This window comes from Brassica napus, chromosome C9, assembly GCF_020379485.1.
Source record: "Brassica napus cultivar Da-Ae chromosome C9, Da-Ae, whole genome shotgun sequence".
In the NCBI taxonomy this organism is placed as follows: domain Eukaryota; kingdom Viridiplantae; phylum Streptophyta; class Magnoliopsida; order Brassicales; family Brassicaceae; genus Brassica; species Brassica napus.
The window spans coordinates 45,474,186-45,497,343 of NC_063452.1; the positions used below are offsets into that span (position 1 = coordinate 45,474,186).

General features: G+C 33.1%; 2 protein-coding genes, 1 long non-coding RNA gene and 1 pseudogene across 3 annotated transcripts; 2 read left to right on the plus strand and 2 right to left on the minus strand.

Annotated features, from left to right (window-relative positions):
- Positions 1–1,549: 1,549 nt before the first annotated feature.
- LOC111200505 lies at positions 1,550–6,763 on the minus strand. Its single transcript, XR_007328724.1, has 2 exons — positions 5,963–6,763; positions 1,550–5,875 (listed from the first exon to the last, which is right to left on the minus strand). It is a non-coding gene; the product is annotated as an uncharacterized LOC111200505 (long non-coding RNA).
- Positions 6,764–7,518: 755 nt separating this feature from the next.
- On the plus strand, positions 7,519–8,642 carry LOC106417729 (annotated as a pseudogene).
- A 47-nt stretch (positions 8,643–8,689) lies between these two features.
- LOC106417727 (sodium/hydrogen exchanger 4-like) lies at positions 8,690–11,904 on the minus strand. The gene is made up of 15 exons (XM_013858498.3): positions 11,628–11,904; positions 11,443–11,561; positions 11,251–11,348; positions 11,101–11,160; positions 10,965–11,011; positions 10,671–10,865; positions 10,546–10,592; positions 10,386–10,452; positions 10,208–10,308; positions 10,023–10,124; positions 9,748–9,892; positions 9,556–9,618; positions 9,379–9,462; positions 8,980–9,282; positions 8,690–8,887 (listed from the first exon to the last, which is right to left on the minus strand). The coding sequence occupies exons 1-14, from the start codon at positions 11,790–11,792 to the stop codon at positions 8,980–8,982; spliced, it is 1,596 nt and encodes a 531-aa protein (XP_013713952.1). The 5' UTR covers positions 11,793–11,904; the 3' UTR covers positions 8,690–8,887.
- Positions 11,905–18,655: 6,751 nt separating this feature from the next.
- Positions 18,656–23,118, plus strand: LOC106418457 (glycerophosphodiester phosphodiesterase GDPDL4-like). Its single transcript, XM_048768644.1, has 9 exons — positions 18,656–18,938; positions 19,100–19,393; positions 20,393–20,508; positions 20,599–21,097; positions 21,176–21,214; positions 21,293–21,577; positions 21,688–21,833; positions 22,016–22,505; positions 22,596–23,118. The coding sequence occupies exons 1-9, from the start codon at positions 18,797–18,799 to the stop codon at positions 22,889–22,891; spliced, it is 2,307 nt and encodes a 768-aa protein (XP_048624601.1). The 5' UTR covers positions 18,656–18,796; the 3' UTR covers positions 22,892–23,118.
- Positions 23,119–23,158: the final 40 nt, after the last annotated feature.

Genomic DNA, 23,158 nt, shown 5'->3' on the forward strand with positions numbered 1-23,158 from the left:
TGGTTTCAATGATTTAAAACCATTTAAATTCTTGATGAAATTATTTTTAGATATCACTTTGTAAGTTTTGTGGATGTGTCTTTCAAGTGTGTACAAGTGTCTATACATTCACACTATTCATATGTACATCACTCCATAAAAAAATGTTTTAACACTATCATTTGCCTCCAAAATTCTAAAATAAATCATCTTGTCTTTGATTTCTTTTTAAATTTATCAATTGCGTTAATTCAAATTTAATATGCATATATGATCAACTAAAGACTTTTAAATCCGCATCCGCAAGTCATGTCAATCTATCGTATTCCTGAACTTTAAGTTTTACCCCTGTTCGGAACCTAGTTAGGTGCAATGCGTGCGGTTTACCTAGGCCTAGCGAGTTAATATAAAAGCGGGATAAACTCGAATATTACACAGGACAGAATTTTTGATATATTTAACTATTAAATCCATGAAATATTTACTTTAGCAAAGAAGACAACAAAATCAATGTAGCCTACCAGTTTGGTAAGTTATAATGACTGTCTCTTCTTGAGTTCGAACTCCCACATCACTATTTTTTAATTTTTTTTTGCTGTTTTTATTTAATGAAGGCCGGTATCGTAATTTCGTGTTTATCTTCTTCTTTCATGTCCAGATCTAGTTTCACACAGCTTTTTCATTCCTCAACGATTTTCATCAAATTTTGGTATGATTTGTTTCGTTTCAATTTTGTTTTCTTGTTATAAGTATCGATTTATGATAGATAGATCTATGATATAGACATCGTTTCAAGTTTGAAAAGGTCGAAACAGATTTTTTTTCTTCTTACTCCGATTTTTCTGACCGCGTAGAGTGTATTCGCCACGAAACTCTTCCGATCAGCGTTGTAGCGGCGCGTAATCGTCCACTACGGACGCGTTTTAGAACATGGAGTTTTACTAATCAATTGTGCATGCAGATATTTGTGAAACGATGTACATGATTATTGTTGTACATAGTGGCGGATCCAAACTTTAATTAAAAATGTCAAAAATAAAATAAAAATAATCAATGGGGTCATAGTAAGGATCGAACCTAAGTTTAGGGGGTTCATTATAGAGCTTCTACCAAAATTGCTACCAAGTTCTCACTGTTCTTAAGCATAATCAAAGAATTTTAACTATTTATGGTGTGTCACTTGACATCCTATTTTTTTAATAGGTCCGCCTATTTTTTTTAATAGGTCTGCCACTGGTTGTACATATGAATAAGTAGATGTAGGTGTACATGTCTCATGTTGTACATATGGATAAGTAGATGTACATGTACTCCACAAAATATTCATGTACACATACATCAAGGATGCGCACAACGTTACAACATGTATCGACGGAGATAACACTTACATATGTGCACAACTTTGTTTTATGGACATATAAGATTATGATAGAGATAAGTAGATGTACGTATACACGTGTTCGCTACGAATCTTGATGGATTCGTCACTTCAGACAAACAACTACTATTGTTTTGTTCACCCATTGATGTACACGTGTTCATGTCAAATGGTGTACGTAACCAAATTTAAACATTTTAACGTGTACACGTCTACCTAGAAGGTGAATTACAAAATAGATCAAGTCAGTGATAAGTGTATATTGGTGCAAATTTGCATACTTGCATACTACATGGATTGTATTACATAAATAAAAAAATTTGGTGGAAATTTGGAAGGTTAATTTTGCAATTTTGGAAACTGTGGGGTCATAATCCAATTTTTTTCAAATATCAGAGACCAAATGTGCAAATAAAAAGAAATTTTCCATTAGGTTTGAAGATCCTCGATATTGGGATCTCGGCGGAGGAAAGGCTCTGTCGGCTAACGAAGAGGAGGAAGAAGCTTGGTTGAGGTGATTTCACGGTGGCGGCGAACAGAAATGTGCTAAGACAAAGACATGACGGCGGCTAACGATAGGGCTGTTGCGATGGAGGAGAAGCTTTGTTTAGATTAGAAGATTTAAGTTAATGGTAAAGGAGATGGAATCAGTGAGTTGGGATCTCTACGCCACCGTTTTCGCCGTGAAACCAATCCACCATTTCTGAGTTGAACTATCATTGTTTTAGTCAGAAAAAAAAATGTCGAAGAAAATGAAATAAATGAGTGGATCCTGCTGATATATTTTAGTTATGCTTTGGTTAGAAATGAATGGAAAAGGTTAAAAAAGTTTCTAAGGAGTAACATGTGACCCTTAGTGTAACATAAACTCAAAATGTGACTTGGGATGTAAATCACTCTTATAAGAATAGTCTTATTTAAGAGTCGGTTTTTAGCTTTTTTAGTTAAAAGTTAAAAAAAAAAAATTATATTCCGTTAAAAATTTCACCTTAAGAACTCTCCAATAACCATGCTCTAATGTGCAACAAAGTCCTATCATTCACCAACCGGAGACTTGTGCATGCAACTAATTAAGTTCCCCACATTTGTCCTTTTTTTACACATTTTGGACGATGACTTGACTTAAGAGAGCCACGAGTCTATGCATTCGTTAGAGCAACTCCATTGGTGAACCCCTAAATGTGGTTCTTAGCATTTTGTTTTAATTATTTTAATTAATTTTGAAAAGTTAAGTACTTTCAATTTTTTGGGTGTCCATTGGTGAATTCCAAGGTGGGGTTCTTAGGAATAAAATAATATTATTAAATTAATGGAAAATAAAATTATATTTATTGAAAAACAAATATTAAACATACAATAATTATGATTGTTGATGACCAAGTTTTGCAAATATATTCTCAATTAAATCGGTCTTCAATCGTTCATGTATCCTTTGATCGCGAAGTTCACTCCAAATGACAAGCATATTACCGAGATTTGTAGGCATGTTTATAGAGAACGAGAAATCCACCTCTGAACTTCTGCTTGTTTCTCCTTCTACAAATATAGATGTATCGTATTGAGTGTATCCATCTCGTTCATCTTCCACTATCATATTGTGTAGTATGATACATGCTCTGATAATGTTGCTGATTTTTTCCTTGTCCCAAAGAAGAGTTGGGTTTCTAACAATTGCAAAACGAGCTTGCAAGACTCCAAAAGCACGCTTGACATCTTTTCTGACAGCTTCTTGACGTTCTGCAAATAACTCCGCCTTAGGACATTGAGGAATAGAGATGGATTGGATAAATGTAGGCCACTTTGGATATATACCGTCGGTGAGGTAGTACGCCATATGGTATTTGTCACCGTTGACGATGAACTCAACTCTTGGAGCTCGACCTTGTAAAATGTCATCAAAAACCGGAGACCGATCAAGGACATTAATATCGTACAAGGTACCTGGTGGTCCAAAAAACGTGTGTCATATCCACAGATCTTGCGATGCTACAGCCTCTAGGACAATTGTCGGCTTGCCAGAACCACGACAGTACTGGCCTTTCCAAGAGTGTGGACAATTTTTCCACTCCGAATGCATATAGTCAATGCTTCCTATCATCCCAGGAAAACCACGTACCTCTCCGATATCAAGTAGTCGTTGAAGATCCTCTGGTGTGGGTCTTCGTAGATACTCCTCTCCATATAAATGTATGATTCCTTGAGTAAATTTTTCCAAACACAATAAGGCAGTGGTCTCACCCATGCGGAGATATTCGTCAACCATGTCACCCGCACAGCCATAAGCCAACATACGAATTGCTGCAGTACATTTTTGTAGTGGAGATATCCCGTACCGTCCTACTGCATCTCTTCTATGTTGAAAATAAGGAACTTCATTGGAGAGGCGATTAACAATCCCCGTGAATAATGTCTGGCTCATTCGGAAGCGGCGCCTAAAATAGTGAGGTGGATATGTCGGCTCCGCACTGAAATAGTCTTTCCATAAACGGTTGTGCCCTTCCTCGCGGTTTCTTTCTATGTATACTCGTCTCCTCGGCAATGTAGGTTGATACTCCACTATGTTGTTGTACATTACTTCGATTTGTTGTTCAAAATAATCTTCAATTAAATTTTCTAAATTTTCTTCTTGGTTGTTGGATGAGGATGTCATGTTTGGCAAATGAAATGGAATGGATGATTATTTTGGAAGAGTAGGTTTTCGAAATACTTTGGAATTCTTTTTTTTTGGAATACTTTGTTTAAAGAAAGGGAAGAACAAATGGATGATCAAATATCAGAAAGATGATAAACAAAGACAAGTTAAATAGAGATAGCCAAATGACATAGGTTTATATAGAGATGGACAAGTTCACATGACAACAGAAAGAAAAAAAGATAGGTTCACATGACAACAGAGACAAGTTCAGATAGGTTCACATGACATAAAACAGAGAGAAAACAAGATAGGTTCACATGACAACAGAAACAAGTTCAGATAGGTTCACATAACATAAAACAACAAAAGATAGCAGTCTCCCCTCTGCTCCCATGCTCTTCTATTCCACCTGTGACAGAAAAAAACCAAAAGAGTTAGGCAATGCGCTAAACAATTCAACAAAGGACAACTAACTCAAACCTAATACCTCACTGGAAAGACAACTAACTCAAACTTATCCTAATTACAACATTTCTGACATCAGTTTAAGTTTTAGTGTCATTTCCATCTCAGAAAGAGGCTCAGGCTTCTCAAGCAACTTCTCCAGCAACTTCTGCTTGTTTAGTTTGTCTTTCACCTCCAACACAGTTTTTAACTCTATGAAAGACTCCTCTTGACCACCTTTCTTTTTCTTAGCCGCTTTAGCAGCCTTGATACCCGGAGGCCTAGCACCAGTAACCTCCTCTTGGCCTTCAACAGCACCACCAACAGTCTTCCGCTTCTCTTTAGCACCATCCTTAGCTTGATACACAGAGCACCATTTCTGGTCATTCCTAAGCTCTCTCCAAGCATGCTCTAGAGTGAACTTACAACCATAGTCATTGAAGAACATGTCTAGTGCTTTCTTCATCACATCATTGTCATTCTCACCGCTTGATTGGCCCCTCAAAGCCGCATCTTAGCAACCACATAATTTGCAGACTAGGTCATTAAGTCTTCCCCACCTTTGCTTGCACTGACCTAGCTCCCTAGGGTCCAACCCAGCATGCTAAACACTTGAGTTGTAGTAATCTCGGATCCTTTTCCAAAAAGTTCCACACTTTTGCTCATTCCCTACTATTAGATCCTTGCTGGTGTTGAGCCAAGAACTTATGAGAATAACATCCTCCTTCGGAGACCATTTCCTCCTCTCATTGACAGTAGATGATTCTGAACAGTGGCTGCTAAAAGCTGGAAGATCAGGTGAGTCCAGGTCTATGGATTGAGAACCTGAAAGGTTCACAAACTCTGGAGTGCTAGATTCTCCGGTTTGGCTTGTTAATAGGCTAACTAACCCTGGACAATATGATGCCATTTTCTAAGTTTGTGGGTTTTGGTTAGTTTTTGTGTTTGGTAACTCTGTGTGTTTAGGTCAATTTAAGTAGTGTTCTTGCTTAAATGATGTATTTACTATCTAACCTAATCCTAACCACCACCCTTGAAAAGTTCACATAGAGCTTTAAAGACCAATCAACTCAATGCAGTTAGGAAGATTTTCATTAAACCAGTGAAGTTTTAGCTACCAAATCAGAAACAATTAAAACCAGTTAAATCTGCATTAATAAGACTCAGATAACTTTGGATTTAAAAATAGTTCAAATCAGATAACTTTGGATTTAAAACTAGTTCAAACTAGAAAGTTTGAAACGAAATAGAAAGTTAATCTTTAAAAACTTGAAAGTTTGAAATGAAGTCGAAATAGAGAGAGTTCTGAAACTATGAAGTTACTGATTCAAAAACTTTAGAAATATAGAGCGTTCAAAAACTTTAAAAAGTTTTATGAACTCACCTTATGCGGCATACTCAAGCTCAGACACTCGGGCTATGAGCTTCTCCACCTCTGCCTGAAATTTTTTAAAACATTTGTCAACATTTTGAAGAATACCAGACACATAACCTAAATCATAAACTAAAGATATAAGGCAACTCACCTTCAGCTCCTGATTCTCGGCTTCCAGCTTTACCACCAGGGATTTATGCTCTTCACATTTTTCCAGCCGTGTTTTCATGATCTGTAGCTCTTCCTCCACTGCACAGACCCAGGGCTGCCTGTAATGCATGACATCATCCTACAGAAATATAACAAGTATGATTAAATTTTGTAACAAACCTAAACAGACAGAAATAGAATAGGTAGTTCACTTACTTTGTACTCCTTGCAGGTGAAGAACCTCTTCCCTGGTAGGTAGTCATAGACTTCTGTTGGAGCTCTCTCGTGCAGTAAGCGTTTCCCACATACACACCGTTCTTGAATTCCTTGCATCGAGTCTCTTACAAAATGTAGGCTATCGTAGTGGGCCTTATGCGCCTTCATAAATCTCCTCTCTTCATTAGGATCCATGAGCTAACCTGCAATAGTGTCAAAAACAGATAGTGGCATCAGTAACAAAATCAGTCTCATAAGCGAACAAGTAGGAGGAAACTCATTTCTAGTTGCTTGAATGAATAACATAAGCAAACAAGTTGACATAGGCAAACAAGAACAAAACGACAATCAGAAACAACAAATTTAGAAGTTTGGAACCCTAACTTGATTTGAAACCCTAAATCGATTTCAAAAACCCCCAAATCGGAAACAAAAATCGTATCCCAAATCGTCTTCGAACCCTAACGAAAACCGTAATTTCAAATCGATCTCCAAATTGATTTTAAATCCAAAATCGACCACAAAATTGAGAGGAAAACGACATGGAACAAGTAGAAATCCATAAATCGAACCCTAAAAAACTCGGATAAAGCATGCAGATATCGATTTACCTAAAAACAATGACGATCGCCGAATCGCAGAAAATCGCCCTCGTAAGTTTTTTTTTTTCTCTCGCGTAAAATGATATGATTTTTTTGGCCAAACGAGAGTAGGAAAAATGCAGAACAAATTACAGCTTGCCATGTCGTTTAGGACTAACCTCTAAAAATCTTTAATTAAGAGATGCCTTTACCGAAAACACAAGATTGTATTAATATTCTAATCAAAACCGCGTAAGAGGCCGGCTATAAACCTCTTAAAAGCCAGGATGGAGTTGGTCTTAACTTTCACTAAGCATTAACATTGCCATATTCACTAAAGCATGATGTGACGTCATCTCAACGCCACAGAAGAAAATAGTCGCATAAGTTTACATATATGTCACTGTAATCGTGATCTGAGACGACAATTATCCAATCTGATTTGATCCGACTTATGGATATATAACCAAAATTCTTTTTATACTTTTAAAAGGATATCCAATCCGTAAAATAAATAAATATTGAAAATATTAAAAATCTAAAAATAATATAAATAATAATATTTTATTGCAAAATAAAAATTTATTTACCTTTCTAAAATTTAATGACTAAAATAATTAATTTAATAAATAATATATTGTAAAACTTACATAAAATATAATAACTATATAAAATGTAAATAAGATATTATATATACGTTCTTAAAAATATTAGTATTTTTGATTTGTTTTGGTTTTTTACAGATTTTTATATTAGTATTTATTTTGATTCGTATAATTATATATATTTATAATTTTTTAGTTCAAATCAAAATGGATAACAAATTGAATCAAAATTTACAGATATTTTACCTAGCCCTAAATTGACCTTCTAAACATAGAACAATATTGAGAAGCTCTTTTGGTCAAGTGGTTTGACTAAGGATTTATTAATGCTTCTACATTACTAGGTCTGAGTTCCGATCACCAAAGAATGCAGAATTATACGAATTAGTGGAGAAAAAATCTTACAAGAGATCTGCAACATGGTACAAGAAGTACCGTCAAGCGTGGATCCCATAACAGGTGATGCAGTCATGCATGAATCCTCATAAGGTAGGTAGAATTGTCGACTGTAGGTTTGTAATATTTTCCATAGTTCGTAATAGTATAATTATCCAGCGTTAAAAAAAAAAAGATAGAAAAATATTTAGGAAAAGATCATTAAAAAATTCATTAAACAAAAAGAAAATCAATATATAAAAGGCATTTGTAGTTGACATTATTTGAAAAGTAACTTCTACATAATATCACAAACAGAAAATCATAAATAATCAATCCTATCAAATTTTCATTCAATTTTCAATGTATGAAACGAAAAAAGAAACCAGTAACTACCACAAGTCTCCCTTTGCAATTTGCAGACGTTAACTCAAGACCACTTGACTAGGACCAGAGAGTCAACGGCCCACATCACACGCTCTTTCTAGGTTTCTCTTAGAATCCAACTTATTACATTAAGCTCTTCAAATTTAAGGGTTCCAAGGTAGAGTACTAGAGTCAAGAGAGAATGGATGAGAACAATACCAGAACCATTGTAACAGCTCAGGTGATTGTTTTCGTCGCCCTGGTTTTAATGGAAGAACCTACAAGCATTCCCTTATGTAACAACATCAACGCAAACACATTGGAGAAATGCCGTCCAGCAGTCACCGGAAACAAGCTGCTGATCTCGAATGTGTCTGCAAGTTCAAATCTCATATCCCCATTTTAGCGACCAAATCATCTAAAGTCCAGGATCTTCCGAGGAAATGTGGCATTAAAACAATTCCTCCTGCATGCGAAGGTAAAACCAAAGTATCACCTTACATTTATTTTGGTAATGTTCAGCTTTGAAGAACTGAGGTGGAGACAGACCACTCTACCACGGACTCTGCTTGATCTTAAGTCATATATTTTAATGTTCTGATCCAAATAAATCATAAACTTGTAACGATCTTTGAACACCTTGTGTATATAGAAGAACCATTTAATACACATTTTAAAGAAAAACGATACAATACTGGTTTCTCACTACATACTCTCTCGAAAATCCAAAAAAAAAAAACACCAACTCATCATGCCTTCCCAGCAGACAACTCAAATCATAAACTGCAAAAATAAAAAAAAACAAAGAATTAGTCGCTTATCATGTTGAATAGATCATCTGAGTAGTTACTTGTGGTAACAATGGAGGTATATACCTAGCATTCTGGTTGATTAACTGGACGAGGTCCACCGAAGACAGGCCTCATATAAGTATCATCAAACTTTCTCCAGTAGCGGTGGATGGTGTAAACAGGCTGTTCAATCAGAAGGGTGAGACTATCTTTAGCTCTGCTTAAGTTGGTGGAAGTAGACTCGTCAAAGGAGAGTAGAGGAAGCGTCGCATCTTCCTTCGGGGAACCTGGCGCACTCTGTTTACATCTACTATTACCGGTGTTTTGACTACTTTCGTCGTGAGGAAGAAGATAGTTCACAAGTGGCTTTGTGAGGAAACCAAACACCTGTTTGTCGTTACATGACAAAGAAGACAGTCTTATCATTTTTTTTTAATATAGAAGCAGAGGGTCATATACTAATGAAGTGGGTGTTTGTTATACCAGTGTAGTAAAGAGGACAACGACGATGGTGTTGGTGACCATGGCAGCATTCAGAGGATCCGTTGTAACACCCGAGTATGTGAACTTGGCACAGTTATGAGATTATAATGAAAACATCACTAATCTAATGTAAAAGCACAACTGTAGAGACTGTATGAATGTGTAAAGAGCTAAAACCTGCTTGAAAGCCAGCGCAATTGAGACAGCACCTCGCATAAGCCCCGCCCAGCAAATAATCACCTATAAAGTATACAGAAGGCAAAACTTCAAGACAGCATCTTTACTCCTCTAAGACATTGCAAGACTTTTTAGTGTGTTCTGATAATAATAATAATGTAACTGAAGATAAAAGAAAAACAAGGGCTAAACCTGGTGCTTGAATGTGAGAGACTCGCTTCTTTGAGTGTTTCGATTCATGAGATTAGTTAAGACCGAGAGTGGAAACACAAACGCTGCTCGTCCAAGCAATACTAATGTGGTTATGACACCGGAGACCTCCAAAGTACCCCCAACACTGCAAGAAGAAAATTAATAAAGTTCATTAATTAGAATGATAGATGATATTCCAGTGACTTCATGTCACCACCACCACAGCTTAACTTGCAGCCCTACCTTATATTAGGATAAGACAGACATTTATATACCTTAAGCTGCTAGTCTTCCACTTGGTAAAATCAAGAGCATCTGTTCCAACATACAGAAATATGAATGTCTCCGAAATAAAGGAAAGCATCGCAAATACGTGCCTGCACTAACAGAGATGGAACAGTCACACAAAAGCATTTTCCTGCCACTGAGACTAGAGAGAGGAATAAAATAAAAACAATGCCTGGAAGTGATTCTTGAACTCTCTGTCACGTTATACGATGCATAATGCGACATCAAAACACCACAAAAGAAAACAGTGAGAATCCCACTTAATGAGAAGAGCTGCAAGAAAGTTTAAAATTCATTTATAAAGCTGCATTTGACTTCTGCCTTAACTGTTGGAGTAATGGAGATATTACCTCAGCCAACATATATGAAAGGTAAGCCATTAGGACCATGATCGCGAGTTCACGTGTGGTTGAGTGCCTGCCAGCAACCATGTATAAGGCACATATTAAGATATAATCTTAAGGATGAGATGAAAAAGTTTGCAAGTTTGGTGTAGGTTTTTATTATTACCTTCCAAAATAGAGGGTCTTAAGGACAAAAGACGTTACTAGCCCTACCTGTAAAGACATCCACACTGAGTATATGACATGCTTCAAAGAGAGAGAAAAATATATGCCAAATCAGTTATAGCTTACACCAATTCCGAGGAGTGTGCTTGTGGAGAAGAGGTACAAAAAGTTTCCAAATACTCGTAGAGCGGTCAAACCGTTGATGCTTTCGAAGTGAATCTTTTGAACGGCGTTGAAGAGCACAACTGAGGTTGCATCATTCACCACTCCTTCTCCAAATACTAAGCTGTATAGCAATGGTGTCTCATCTTGATGGAGAATCTATAATATTAGCATGGTATGTAACTGATTTATTATAAAAACAAGCTTGAGAAGAAGGAATCTCAGGACAATAAAATCTTTAAAAAAAAAATCAAGAACCTGTAGAGTGCAAACAGTATCAGTTGAGGAGAAAATCGTTCCAATGGCTGAATCAAGAAAAGAAAAACATTCACTCTCAACCCGTGAAGTGATAACCTTCTCAAACAATAGATGAAAAGACAATAAAATGTCTCACCAAGATAGTCTCGAGCAGTTAATCCCTTGAATCCCAACTTGGGAAACAGCCACCAAGTGCCTGGTTCAGATCATGATTAAAATTTTGAATCATGGTCGTCACAAGTCATATACAAGATTTAATGAAATATAAAAAAAAAAAAAGTTTTACCAAACGAAATAATGGTAGTGGAGATGAAAACTCCAATGACACCGAACGACATGATGGTTAAAAAGTTGTGAAAAAATTTCTTTTTCTTCACTTGGAATCTGCCCACAAACCATAAAACAATACCTTCACTCAATCTCCAACATGATAGTGCATAATCTCATCAGAACAGTAACCAATCAAGAGAAAGCTTACCCGGCATTGAAAATTATTGGAGGAAGAAGGTAAATGAAGAAGAGCTCTTCATCAAACACCAGAATGTGAGAACTCTTCCCTTTACTAATAAGTAATATAACCGTTCCTGATACAGCTCCCTGTTTGCAACATAATAATAAAAATAGTGACAAAAATATATATAAACAGTATTTGAAGCAACTTACGACTGCAATGGCGGTAATGGATTCATTGACCCATCGATTCTCTTCAAGTAAGTGGCCAATAACCAAACAGAGGCAGAGGATGACGATGAACACAGAGATAGGTATCACCTGAGGATGCTCAGTGGCTAGTTCTATCGATAGAAACTCCGTTAGCCCAATACCCATTTTTCTCAAAAGAAATAAACTTGCAATGATTATCCTTTTCTTTTTTTATGCTTTCGTCTATTATACATACACCAATCGCAAACCAAAGCAGGCACAGAGAACTAGAGAGAGACAGAGTCAGAGTGTGAGAGATTTAAACTGCGTTAAACAGGGCGGTTGTTACATGTGGCGCTAAATATACACGTGGCTATTTCCTGACGTCATCAGGCTGAGTCAAACGCGGGACCTTTTTCTTTTTGGGCTACATTGCATGGTGGGCTTTTAGGCCCACGCCTTTTGTTAACGTAATAATAAAATAAAAAATTGTTTTAATTTCAACAACCACCATTATGGGTCAATTAATCATGTTACTAAAAAAAAACTCCGAGAGTCACTAATTATTACAGGAGCTGTTTCGTAAGAAACTCGAACCAGTTGTAATAAGGAGGAGAAGAAAAACGATTCATTACAAAAGTGTTTGGTATGGATTACTAGTAGCAATTGCTACAGTCAGGTATGTTCACGGGTCACAACTTAGTGACCAATATTGCCATCATGCCATGTGTGCTCAAGACGGAACATGTTGTGGGACCCGCGTTATTCTAATCAATCATCCACCGCCATCTCAACCGAGAAAATCACTTTTAAAAGGTTTATAAACAAAGGCTGTGTGAGTGAATTATCCGTTGTACATTTCAATTGTATGCATATTATAGTAGTGCACGCGTATATCAATATATACAATATTAAAAGACAAATATAAGCGATAGAAAAGGTGTCGACATAGGATAGGCAAAACCAACCGATCAGAGTGTCCGAAGTTGCAACGTCATCTTATTTATTATTTTTTCGTAAAAAATGAAAAAACAATGCGACAGAAAGGATCGAACCCGGGTTAGTATGACATACATATAGAACAGTTACCACTAAGTCATTGAAACTTTCTTGGACACATGTACAAGAATCACTAACTATGTAATCACAAACTATTATGTACAGTTACAATAATATAAATTCAACTTTCAAGACTCTGATACTTTGTTTTGTAAAAAAAAATAAGTAAGTGACTAAGCTAATATATTCTTTGAAAGTGTGAAAACATTGACCAATATGAAAAAGCATAGATTTTTGTACAATTTTGACAAAACAACTCAAAACATAGTTCTCTAATGTCTTAATAAAATATTATTTAAGGATGCAATAATTAAATATATCAATTCAATAAATTTTGTAATTTATAGAAAAAACAATAACACAACTAATTTTGAAACATTTGTTTACCCTATCGATTTATTTTCATGAGAATCCAACTAAACAAGATAAAAAAACAATTAGATTTACAAATATTTAATTACCATTTTATTCAATTTTTATTAATTTCAAATTGTAATAATGTATCTTTTTGAAGTTACAAAAAAAATAATGTTCTATCTTTATTACACTAGCATTATATATAGATTCTATATACACAAATAAATATAATATAACAACCTACGCTAGCTTTCCCCGATTCATATGAAAACTTTTTAAGTTATCCACCAAAGCAAATTAATTAAATCAATCAAATTGTTAGAATACAGCAAATTAATATATAATTTTATTTTAAATTAAATTATTTAAAAAGTGTAGTTTCATTAAAAACAGAATCATAAATAAGTAAAACTGATTTGAAGGTAATTTTTATGACACATATATATATATATATATCAATTCTGTGAAAGAAATAGAAGTTTAATATGTAAAAAATCTTAAATACAAAATCTCTAAAAATTAACAAAAAAAAAACTAATAAAAATTAAACTATGATATCACTTAAAAGCTTCATAGAAAATATTAACAAAATATTTAAGCGATAATTAGACAAATTTGATTTTTTTTTTGCCAGCCAAAAGTTTATTATTAATTAGCATCATTTATTTCAAGATGTTTAAGAAAGGATGGACAAAAAAATAAGATTGACATAAACGATATATGAACTATGAATAGTACTTTGTAAAGCTGACTTAGATAACACATCTGCACATCTATTTCCAGATTTTTTTTATGTCTAAATTCAATTTCTTCAGAGCAGTTATTCCACAAAGAGATCGTATGAGATATTGTTTTGATATTCAGATTTGTTTCTTGACTGCTCAAAATATTGATAACTGTAAAAATGTCTCCTTCGAATATGATATGTCTCTAACCGAGTCCCCAACATGAGACACGTTTGTTTAAAAAGTAAATAATTTCATTTTTCTTATATTATATAACAAATATATATTATTTACTGATAATAAAAATATAGTTATTCATCTATCACAAATATCTATGCAAATATGTGAATCAAGTACAACAATCAAACAACATAATGATTTCCACAAAGAAAATTTAAAAAATATATTTATGTTATGTAGTTTTATTTTATATTCTTTAAATAAAATAATACAATATTATATTTTATTTTTCTAGAATTGAAAAATACATATAATATTTTATCCACGCGTAGCGCGGTTAACAAAAATAGTAGTAATAATAGATGGTAGGTCGTAAAATACACAACACAAATCTTAATTAAAATAAAATGAAATTTATTGACAAAAAAACTAGAAATAGAATCAAAATCTATTACTACATTTTGTTGTTACTGATGTCCTGCTTTCTTGTGTTCCAATGTAATAAATGATATTTCAAATTAATAAAAATTAGACAATGAAAAAAAATTTTACGTTTCACAAAAGATATTTTTTAAATTATTTTGTTATTTTTTGAAGTATCTTTTTATTTTCTAATTTTGTAAATGACAATTCTCTTAGATAACCATTTTTAAGTTTTTGTCACAAAAATAGTTTTCAAAAAAGAAAATGACCAAAATAGTTAATTTTTATTTTGAAATTTTTAATATTTATTTTTTATGTTTTAAAATTTGAAACCTAATCCCAAACCCACTTAAACTCTAAACCTAAGTCTATATTAGTTAACCATAGGCTAAAAATACATCTTTAATAAAATTTATTTTGGTCATTTTCTTTATTGATCACTATTTTTATGACAAAAACTTTAAAAAAACTATTATAGGAAATTTCTCTTTTTAAGTGAATCATTTTTATTAAATAATTTAATTAATTAATTATATATTAAATAAAATATATTTTATAATTCTCTTAATCTACATGAAATATGTAAAAATGACATTTTTTACAAAAAAGAGAAAATATATAATAATTCATGAACTTAAATATATATTTTTGAATAAAACAGATTCCTTTTTACAAAATAATAACATAAAATTCAATCTTTTGAGATAAATTTTTGGGCAATTCTTTCAAATATTCTTTTTTAAATTTTTGTCACAAAAATAACCTTCAAAAATAAAATGACCAAAATAGATTTTTTTTATTTTAAAAATTTTAATTTTAATTTTTTATTTTTAAAATTTTGAATCTATCCCAAAATCCAAACTCTTAACTGTAAACTCTAAGTCTTAGATTAGGTAACTCTAAAGGGTAACCCTAAAAGTATAAATACATATTTACTCTTTAATAAGAATCACTAACTATGTAATCACAAACTCTTCTGTACAGTTACAATAATATAAATTCAACTTTCAAGACTCCAATACTTTGTGTTGTAAAAAAAATAAGTAAGTGACTAAGCTAATATATTCTTTGAAAGTGTGAAAACATTGACAAATATGAAAAAGCATTGATTTTTGTTTTCGTGACAAAGTTAAGAATTTTGTAAAAGTAAGTTTAACATATAAATTTTCGTGACAAATATGAAAAAACATAGATTTTTGTACAATTTTGACAAAACAACTCAAAAGATAGTTCTCTAATGTCTTAATAAAATATTATTTAAGGACGCAATAATTGAATATATCAATTCAATAAATTTTGTAATTTATAGACAAAACAATAACACAACAAATTTTGAAACATTTGTTTAACCTATCGATTTATTTTCATGAGAATCCAACTAAACAAGATAAAAAAAACAATTAGATTTACAAATATTTAATTACCCTTTTATTCAATTTTTATTAATTTCAAATTGTAATAATATATCTTTTTGAAGTTACAAAAAATAATGTTCTTTCTTTATTACACTAGCATTATATATAGATTCTATATACACAAATAAATATAATATAACAACATACGCTTGCTTTCCCCGATTCATTTGAAAACTTTTTAAGTTATCCACCAAAGTAAATTAATTAAATCAATCAAATTGTTAGAATACAACAAATTAATATATAATTTTATTTTAGATTAAATTATTTAAAAAATGTATTTTCATTAAAAACAAAATAATAAATAAGTAAAACTGATTTGATGGTAATTTTTATGACATATATATATATATCAATTCTGTGAAAGAAATAGAAGCTTAATATGGAAAAAAATCTTAAATACAAAAAAACTCTAAAAATTAACAAAAAAAAAACTAATAAAAATTAAACTATGATATCACTTAAAAGCTTCTTAGACAATATTAATAAAATATTTAAGCGATAATTAGACAAATTTGATTTTTTTTTTTTGCCAGCCAAAAGTTTATTATTAATTAACATCAGTTATTTCAAGATGTTTAAGAAAGGATGGACAAAAAAATAAGATTGACATAAATGATATATGAACTATGAATAGTACTTTGTAAAGCTGATTTAGATAACACATCTGCACATCCATTTTCAGATGTTTTTGATGTCTAAATTCAACTTTTTTAGAGCAGTTATTCCATAAATAGATCGTATGAGATATTGTTTTGATAATCAGATTTGTTTCTTGACTGTTAAGAAGATTGATAACAGTAAAAATGTCTCCTTCGAATATGATATGTCTATAACCGAGTCTCCAACATGAGACAAGTTTGTTTTAAAAGTAAATAATTTCATTTTTCTTATATTATACAATAAATATATATTATTTACTGATAATAAAAATATAGCTATTCATCAATCACAAATATCTATGCAAATATGTGAATCAAGTACACCAATCAAACAACATAATGATTTTCACGAAAAAAATTTAAAAAATATATCTATGTTATGTAGTTTTATTTTATATTCTTTAAATAAAGTAATACAATATTATATATTATTTTTTTAGAATTGAGAAATACATATAATATCTTATCCGCGCGTAGCGCGGTTAAAAAATCTAGTAATAATAATAGATGGTAGGTCGTAAAATACACAACACAAATCTCTACTAAAATAAAATGAAAATCATTGACAAAAAAACTAGAAATAGGATCAAAATCTATTACTACGGGGGTGATTGGTAGTTGCTGTAGGTGATGTCCACAGCCCTATTTATTTCTAAAGCACTAAATTGAGAGCAATCAAGCTTTAATTTTTTTTTTTGAAACCACAGCTCTTGAAATAACCTACAGCTGTACAAGTGCTCTGCAGGGCCAAATATCCAAAGCAATTTTTTAGTGCTTTCCATAAAATTCTACAGCAATAAAATCTAAAGCCACAACAAAAAGTTTACAGATTTTTTTCTACAGCAAAATTTTTAAAGCTACAAACATTACCAATCAGACCCTACATTTTGTTGTTATTGTTGTCCTTCTTTCTTGCGTTCCAATGTAATAAATGATATTTCAAATTAATAAAAATTCGACAATGAAAAAAAAATTTACGTTTCACAAAAGATATTTTTAAAATTATTTTGTTATTTTTTGAAGTATCTTTTTATTTTCTAATTTTTTAAAGGACAATTCTCTCAGATAATCATTTATAAGTTTTTGTCACAAAAATAGTTTTCAAGTAAGAAAATGACCAAAATAGATCTTTTTTACTTTGAAATTTTTAATATTTATTTTTTGTGTTTTAAAATTTGAAACCTTATCCCAAACCAACTTAAACTCTAAACCCTAAGTCTATATTACTTAACCATAGGGTAAAAATACATTTTTATCTTTTAATAAAATTTATTTTGGTCATTTTCTTCATTGATGACTATTTTTATGACAAAAACTTAAAAAAAAACTATTATAGGAAATTTCTCTTTTTAAGTGATTAATCATTTTTATTAAATAATTTAATTAATTAATTATATATTAAAAAAATATATTTTATAATTCTCTTAATCTACATGAAATATGTCAAAATGGCATTTTTACAAAACATAGAAAATATATAATAATTCATGAACTTAAATATATATTTTTGAATAAAAAAAAGATTTCTTTTTACAAAATAATAACATAAAATTCAATCTTTTGAAATAAATTTTTAAGTTTTTGTCACAAAAATAGCGTTCAAAAAATAAAATGACCAAAATAGATTTTTTTATTTTGAAAATTTTAATTTTAATTTTTTATTTTTAAAATTTTGAATCTATCCCAAAATCCAACCTCTTAGCTGTAAACTTTAAGTTTTAGATTAGGTAACTCTAAAAGGTAACCCTAAAAGTATATATACGTATTTACCCTTTAATAAAAAAAATTTGGTCATTTTTTTATCTATTTTTTTGTGAAAATAAACTAAAGAGGATATAATTTCTTTAAATTTTTTAACAGCTTTTAATATTTTGATTGTCAGTGGGTATTGATCGTTTTACGCCCAACATTGATTATTCTGTTTGAAATATATTAATTTATGCAATATAAACAGAGATTTTTTGTTGTAATAATAATAGAGGCCAATGGTCATGATAATAAGATACATTTTTCGTGTTTAATAAAACTAAAATTTGGTTGCCAGCTAAATAGACATTTTAAACTTATTTTTAGTTTTGAAAAAAAAAACTTATTTTTAGTTGATGTTTTATTTTTTTCCTTTTGAAGTGGAAAGTGTCAAAAACATATAAGAAAACGAAAAGTTGGAAAGTCTTTTTGTTTACCCATTTTTAATAAATAACTATCGTATAAATTAGTAGAAGAATCCCACAAACCCCAAAAAGCTCTTTTACTTCTCTCTCTCTCTCTCTCTCTCTCTCTCTTCTTCCTCACAGCAAAGCAAATCTCGTTCCATTCTCCGAGAAGAACGAAGTTGGTGAAGTCGCCGCCTGGATAACTCAGGTTCACAGATGACAACATACATGCGAGACAAACCATCAATGTTTGGGTCACGAGCTTCCAAGTTTCTACTCTCTGCTCTCATCTTGATCCAGTTGCTACCTACTCAACTCCTTGCTCAAAGATCTAAATCTCCATGGCAGACACTCACTGGTGAACTCCTCTATCTCTTCATCTCCACTGTAAATTTGAGAAAAAAAGAAACAGAAGCAAACTAAGTGAAACTAGTTACTCCTACTCTCGATCCAGTTTGACAGACTTTTCTTTCTAAGTTTGATCCATTTCTTGATTACCTCTTTTTGGTGTGTCTGTAGGATCTGCTCCTCTTATCATAGCACGTGGCGGGTTTTCTGGGTTATTGCCAGATTCAAGCGTTGATGCTTACAGTATCGTATCTCAGACAAGTGTCTCCGATGCTGTTCTCTGGTGTGATGTGCAGCTTACCAAAGATGGAGTTGGGATTTGCTTTCCCGATGTAAAAATGATGAATGCTTCTAGTATCCAAGATGCTTACTCTAAACGGAAAAACTCTTACCTGGTTAATGGTGTCCCTACTCAAGATTGGTTCACCATTGATTTCACTTTGAAGGATCTCAAACCTGTTTTCTGTAAGTTCAATGTCACTTTCAGACATCTTTGTTTTTTTTTTTGTTTTTTGTTTTTGTCTTTTTGCTGCTATATATCTCTGTCACTAGGAGGAAAAGTTAGGGTGTCCATTCTAATACATTGGAGACCGGACTCTTGTTGGATTCTAGTTCTAGATATGTCTATGTTGATTGTTAGTTTATATATGTTTGATGGTTAAGTTTTTTCTGATACCAATTGTATGTATATTTTGATTTTGGAAAATTGATTGTCAGCTATTCCAAATATAGGCCATGGTCACACATCTAGACAATATTAATGATTCTAATTTTGGCAATGTCTTATGTTGATTGTTGGTTTATATATGTTTCATGGTTAAAAAAATTTCTGACACCAATTCTATGTATGTTTTGATTTTGGAAAATTGAGTGTCAGCTATACCAAATATAGGCTATGATCACACATCTAGACAATATTAATGATTCTAGTTTTAGCAATGTCTTATGTTAATTGTTGGTTTATATATGTTTCATGGTTAATTTTTTTTTTCTGATCCCAATATGTATATTTTGATTTTTGGAAAATTGATTGTCAGATATACCAAATATAGGCTGTACACATCTTGACAGTATTAATGATTCTAGTTTTAGCAATGTCTTATGTTGATTGTTGGTTTATACTATGCTTCATGGTTAAATTTGTTTTGATCCCAATATGTATATTTTGAATTTTGGAAAAATGATTGTCAGCTATACCAAATATAGGCTATGGTCACACATCTAAACAATACTAATGTATCATTAATTACACAAAGGGTATGGTGGTTGATATAACACATATGTATCAACTAACAATGTTATGTAGTTAACACCATAATCATACTTCTTATTGCATTGCTTGGACGTCACGTAAGAATTGGGATAAAGCTTTGTGTTAAGGATTGGAATAAAGTGGCTTTGATGTTGTTGTTATATCCTATTTGGTTGTATTTTTATTTACAAATATTCTTCCAAACTGTGCAGTGATCCGAGGAATATTATCACGATCTGATGCATTCGATAACAACCAATACGCTATTTCAACAGTACAAGATATCGCTATGGAGTTGAAACCCAAGAGCTTTTGGTTAAATGTTCAGGTAAATTCTTATGTCTAGTAAGTTTGTTTCCTTTTGTTTTGTAGTGATAGATCTCAGCTCACTCTTAACACAGCTGCTCTTTTTATCCAGCACGACGCGTTCTATGGGCAGCATAACCTGAGCATAAGCAAGTTTCTGCTATCACTCCCCAAAACTGTGACTATTAACTATCTCTCTTCCCCTGAGGTTACTTTCCTACAGAGCATCGGTGGCCGTTTCGGTAAAGCCGGGCCAAAGTTTGTGTTCCGGTTCCTAGAGAAAGACGATGTTGAGGTGTCAACTAATCAAACCTATGGAACTCTCTTGGGAAACCTAACTTTCATCAAGACGTTTGCCTCAGGCGTTCTTGTTCCAAAGTCTTACATATGGCCGCTCGAAGACCAGTACTTGAGTCCCCACACATCGTTTGTTCAAGATGCTCACAAAGCAGGATTAGAAGTATACGCGTCAGGGTTTGCAAATGATTTGGACATGGCGTACAACTACAGTTTTGATCCATTGGCTGAGTACTTATCCTTCATGGACAATGGAGACTTCTCTGTGGATGGCTTCTTATCTGATTTTCCACTAACCGCATCTTCAGCTGTTGGTAAGTAAATGACATTCTTCTATATCATTCACAAAGTGAAATCATTTTTTTTTCATTTGAATTTTTCTTATTCTTCAGACTGCTTCTCCCATCTTGGAAGTAATGCTTCAACACAAGGTATGTTCTAGTGGCTACATGTCAAAGTAACTAATGGTAATAAAAGTTTAATCTTCTATATGGTTGTTCATGTCACAGTGGATTTTCTTGTAATATCCAAAAATGGAGCAAGTGGAGACTACCCTGGGTGCACCGACTTGGCCTATTCAAAGGCTATCAAAGATGGTGCTGACATCATCGATTGTTCTGTTCAAATGTCGTTGGACGGGATCCCGTTTTGCTTAAACTCAGCTGATCTTGGGGAGAGCACGAACATTGTCCAAAGCCCTTTCAGAAACCGTTCATCAACTGTTCCTGAGATCGCTCCTCTTGGTGGATTATACAGCTTTAGTCTGACATGGTCTGAGATTCAGACCTTGAGACGTAAGTTTTTCTAAGTCTTCTCTTCCTTTTTTCAGCATTTTAATTACACTAGGTGTTGTTGTGCTTGAGATAAAGAAGCTCTCTTATTTGTTCCTTCATATGTTTTGCAGCTGCGATTACAAATCCATACAACAGGGACTTCAACTTGTTTAGGAACCCCAAGGAGAGAAGTTCCGGGAAGCTTGTTTCACTTTCTGATTTCTTGAACTTGGCGAAAAACTCCACCTCTCTTGCTGGTGTTTTGATCAGCGTTGAAGTAAGTTTCTACTATCACTTAAAAGTCTTAAACAAAGGCTCCTAATCTTTATAAACCGCACCAGTTAATAGTAGCAAAAATTTCTACATATATCTATTACAATTGTTCAGCAGTTGTCCCGCGTGTTATCTTTGGGACCCTAACTGATGTTGCCATAACCACTATGTTTTGGTTTCATTCAGAATGCAGCATACCTGAGAGAGAAGCAAGGTCTCGACGTTGTTAAAGCCATTCTCGATACGCTCACCAAAGCTGGTTACAGCAACGCGACAACAACAACCAAAAAGGTTATGATTCAGTCAACAAACAGCTCGGTTTTGGTAGACTTCAAGAAACAGAGCCGGTACGAGACGGTATACCAAGTGGAAGAAACAATCCGAGACATCCTCGACTCTGCAATCGAAGACATAAAGAAGTTCGCTGACGCCGTCGTGGTCAGAAAAAACTCTGTCTTCCCAGTCAGCCAAAGCTTCACCACTGGACAAACCAATCTGGTGGAGAGGCTACAGAGGTTCCAGCTTCCTGTTTACGTTGAACTGTTCCGCAACGAGTTTGTGTCTCAGCCGTGGGATTTCTTGTCAGATGCAACGGTGGAGATAAACTCGCATGTTACTGGAGCTGGTATCAATGGAACCATCACCGAGTTCCCTTTAACAGCCGCAAGATACAAAAGTAAAGTGAAAAAAAAAAAAAAAAGAGTGTCTGAAAAGTTTTATGTTTTGTTTTTTGAATCTTGATTGTGTTTGTCATGTTCTGTCTCAGGGAACAGGTGCTTGACACGGAAAGACCTGCCTCCTTACATGAGCCCGGTTCAGCCAGCTGGTCTCTTATCTATTATGAGTCCTACTTCGTTACCTCCAGCGGAAGCACCAAACCCGGTTTTCACGGATGCTGATGTCACTGAACCACCTCTACCTCCGGTCATAGCCAAAGCCCCTACGAGCAGCCCTGGACCATTATCAACCGATGAAAAAGCTCCTAATGGGCAACCCCGAGTCGCTCTATCTCTTCTTCTGTCTGCATTCGCCATGGTTCTAGCCTCTCTTCTACTTCTGTGATCACATTGGCCTGGTCAATTGACTTGTGTCCTAATAGTTAATTAGGATTCTCTGCATTGGTGAGTTTCTGTTTGGGGTTTTTTGTTTGTTCATACTAAACATTCATTTGTATCATTGTAATTTGCTGTTGTAACATTATTCACTTTAATGTTCTTTAAAACTCTTGTGTGCTTTGTAGTATTAATGAGATTCTATCTTCTTTAATACATTAAAACTCTTGTGTGCAATGGAGCAATGATAGGTACTACTGCTTCTTGGTACCCTTGA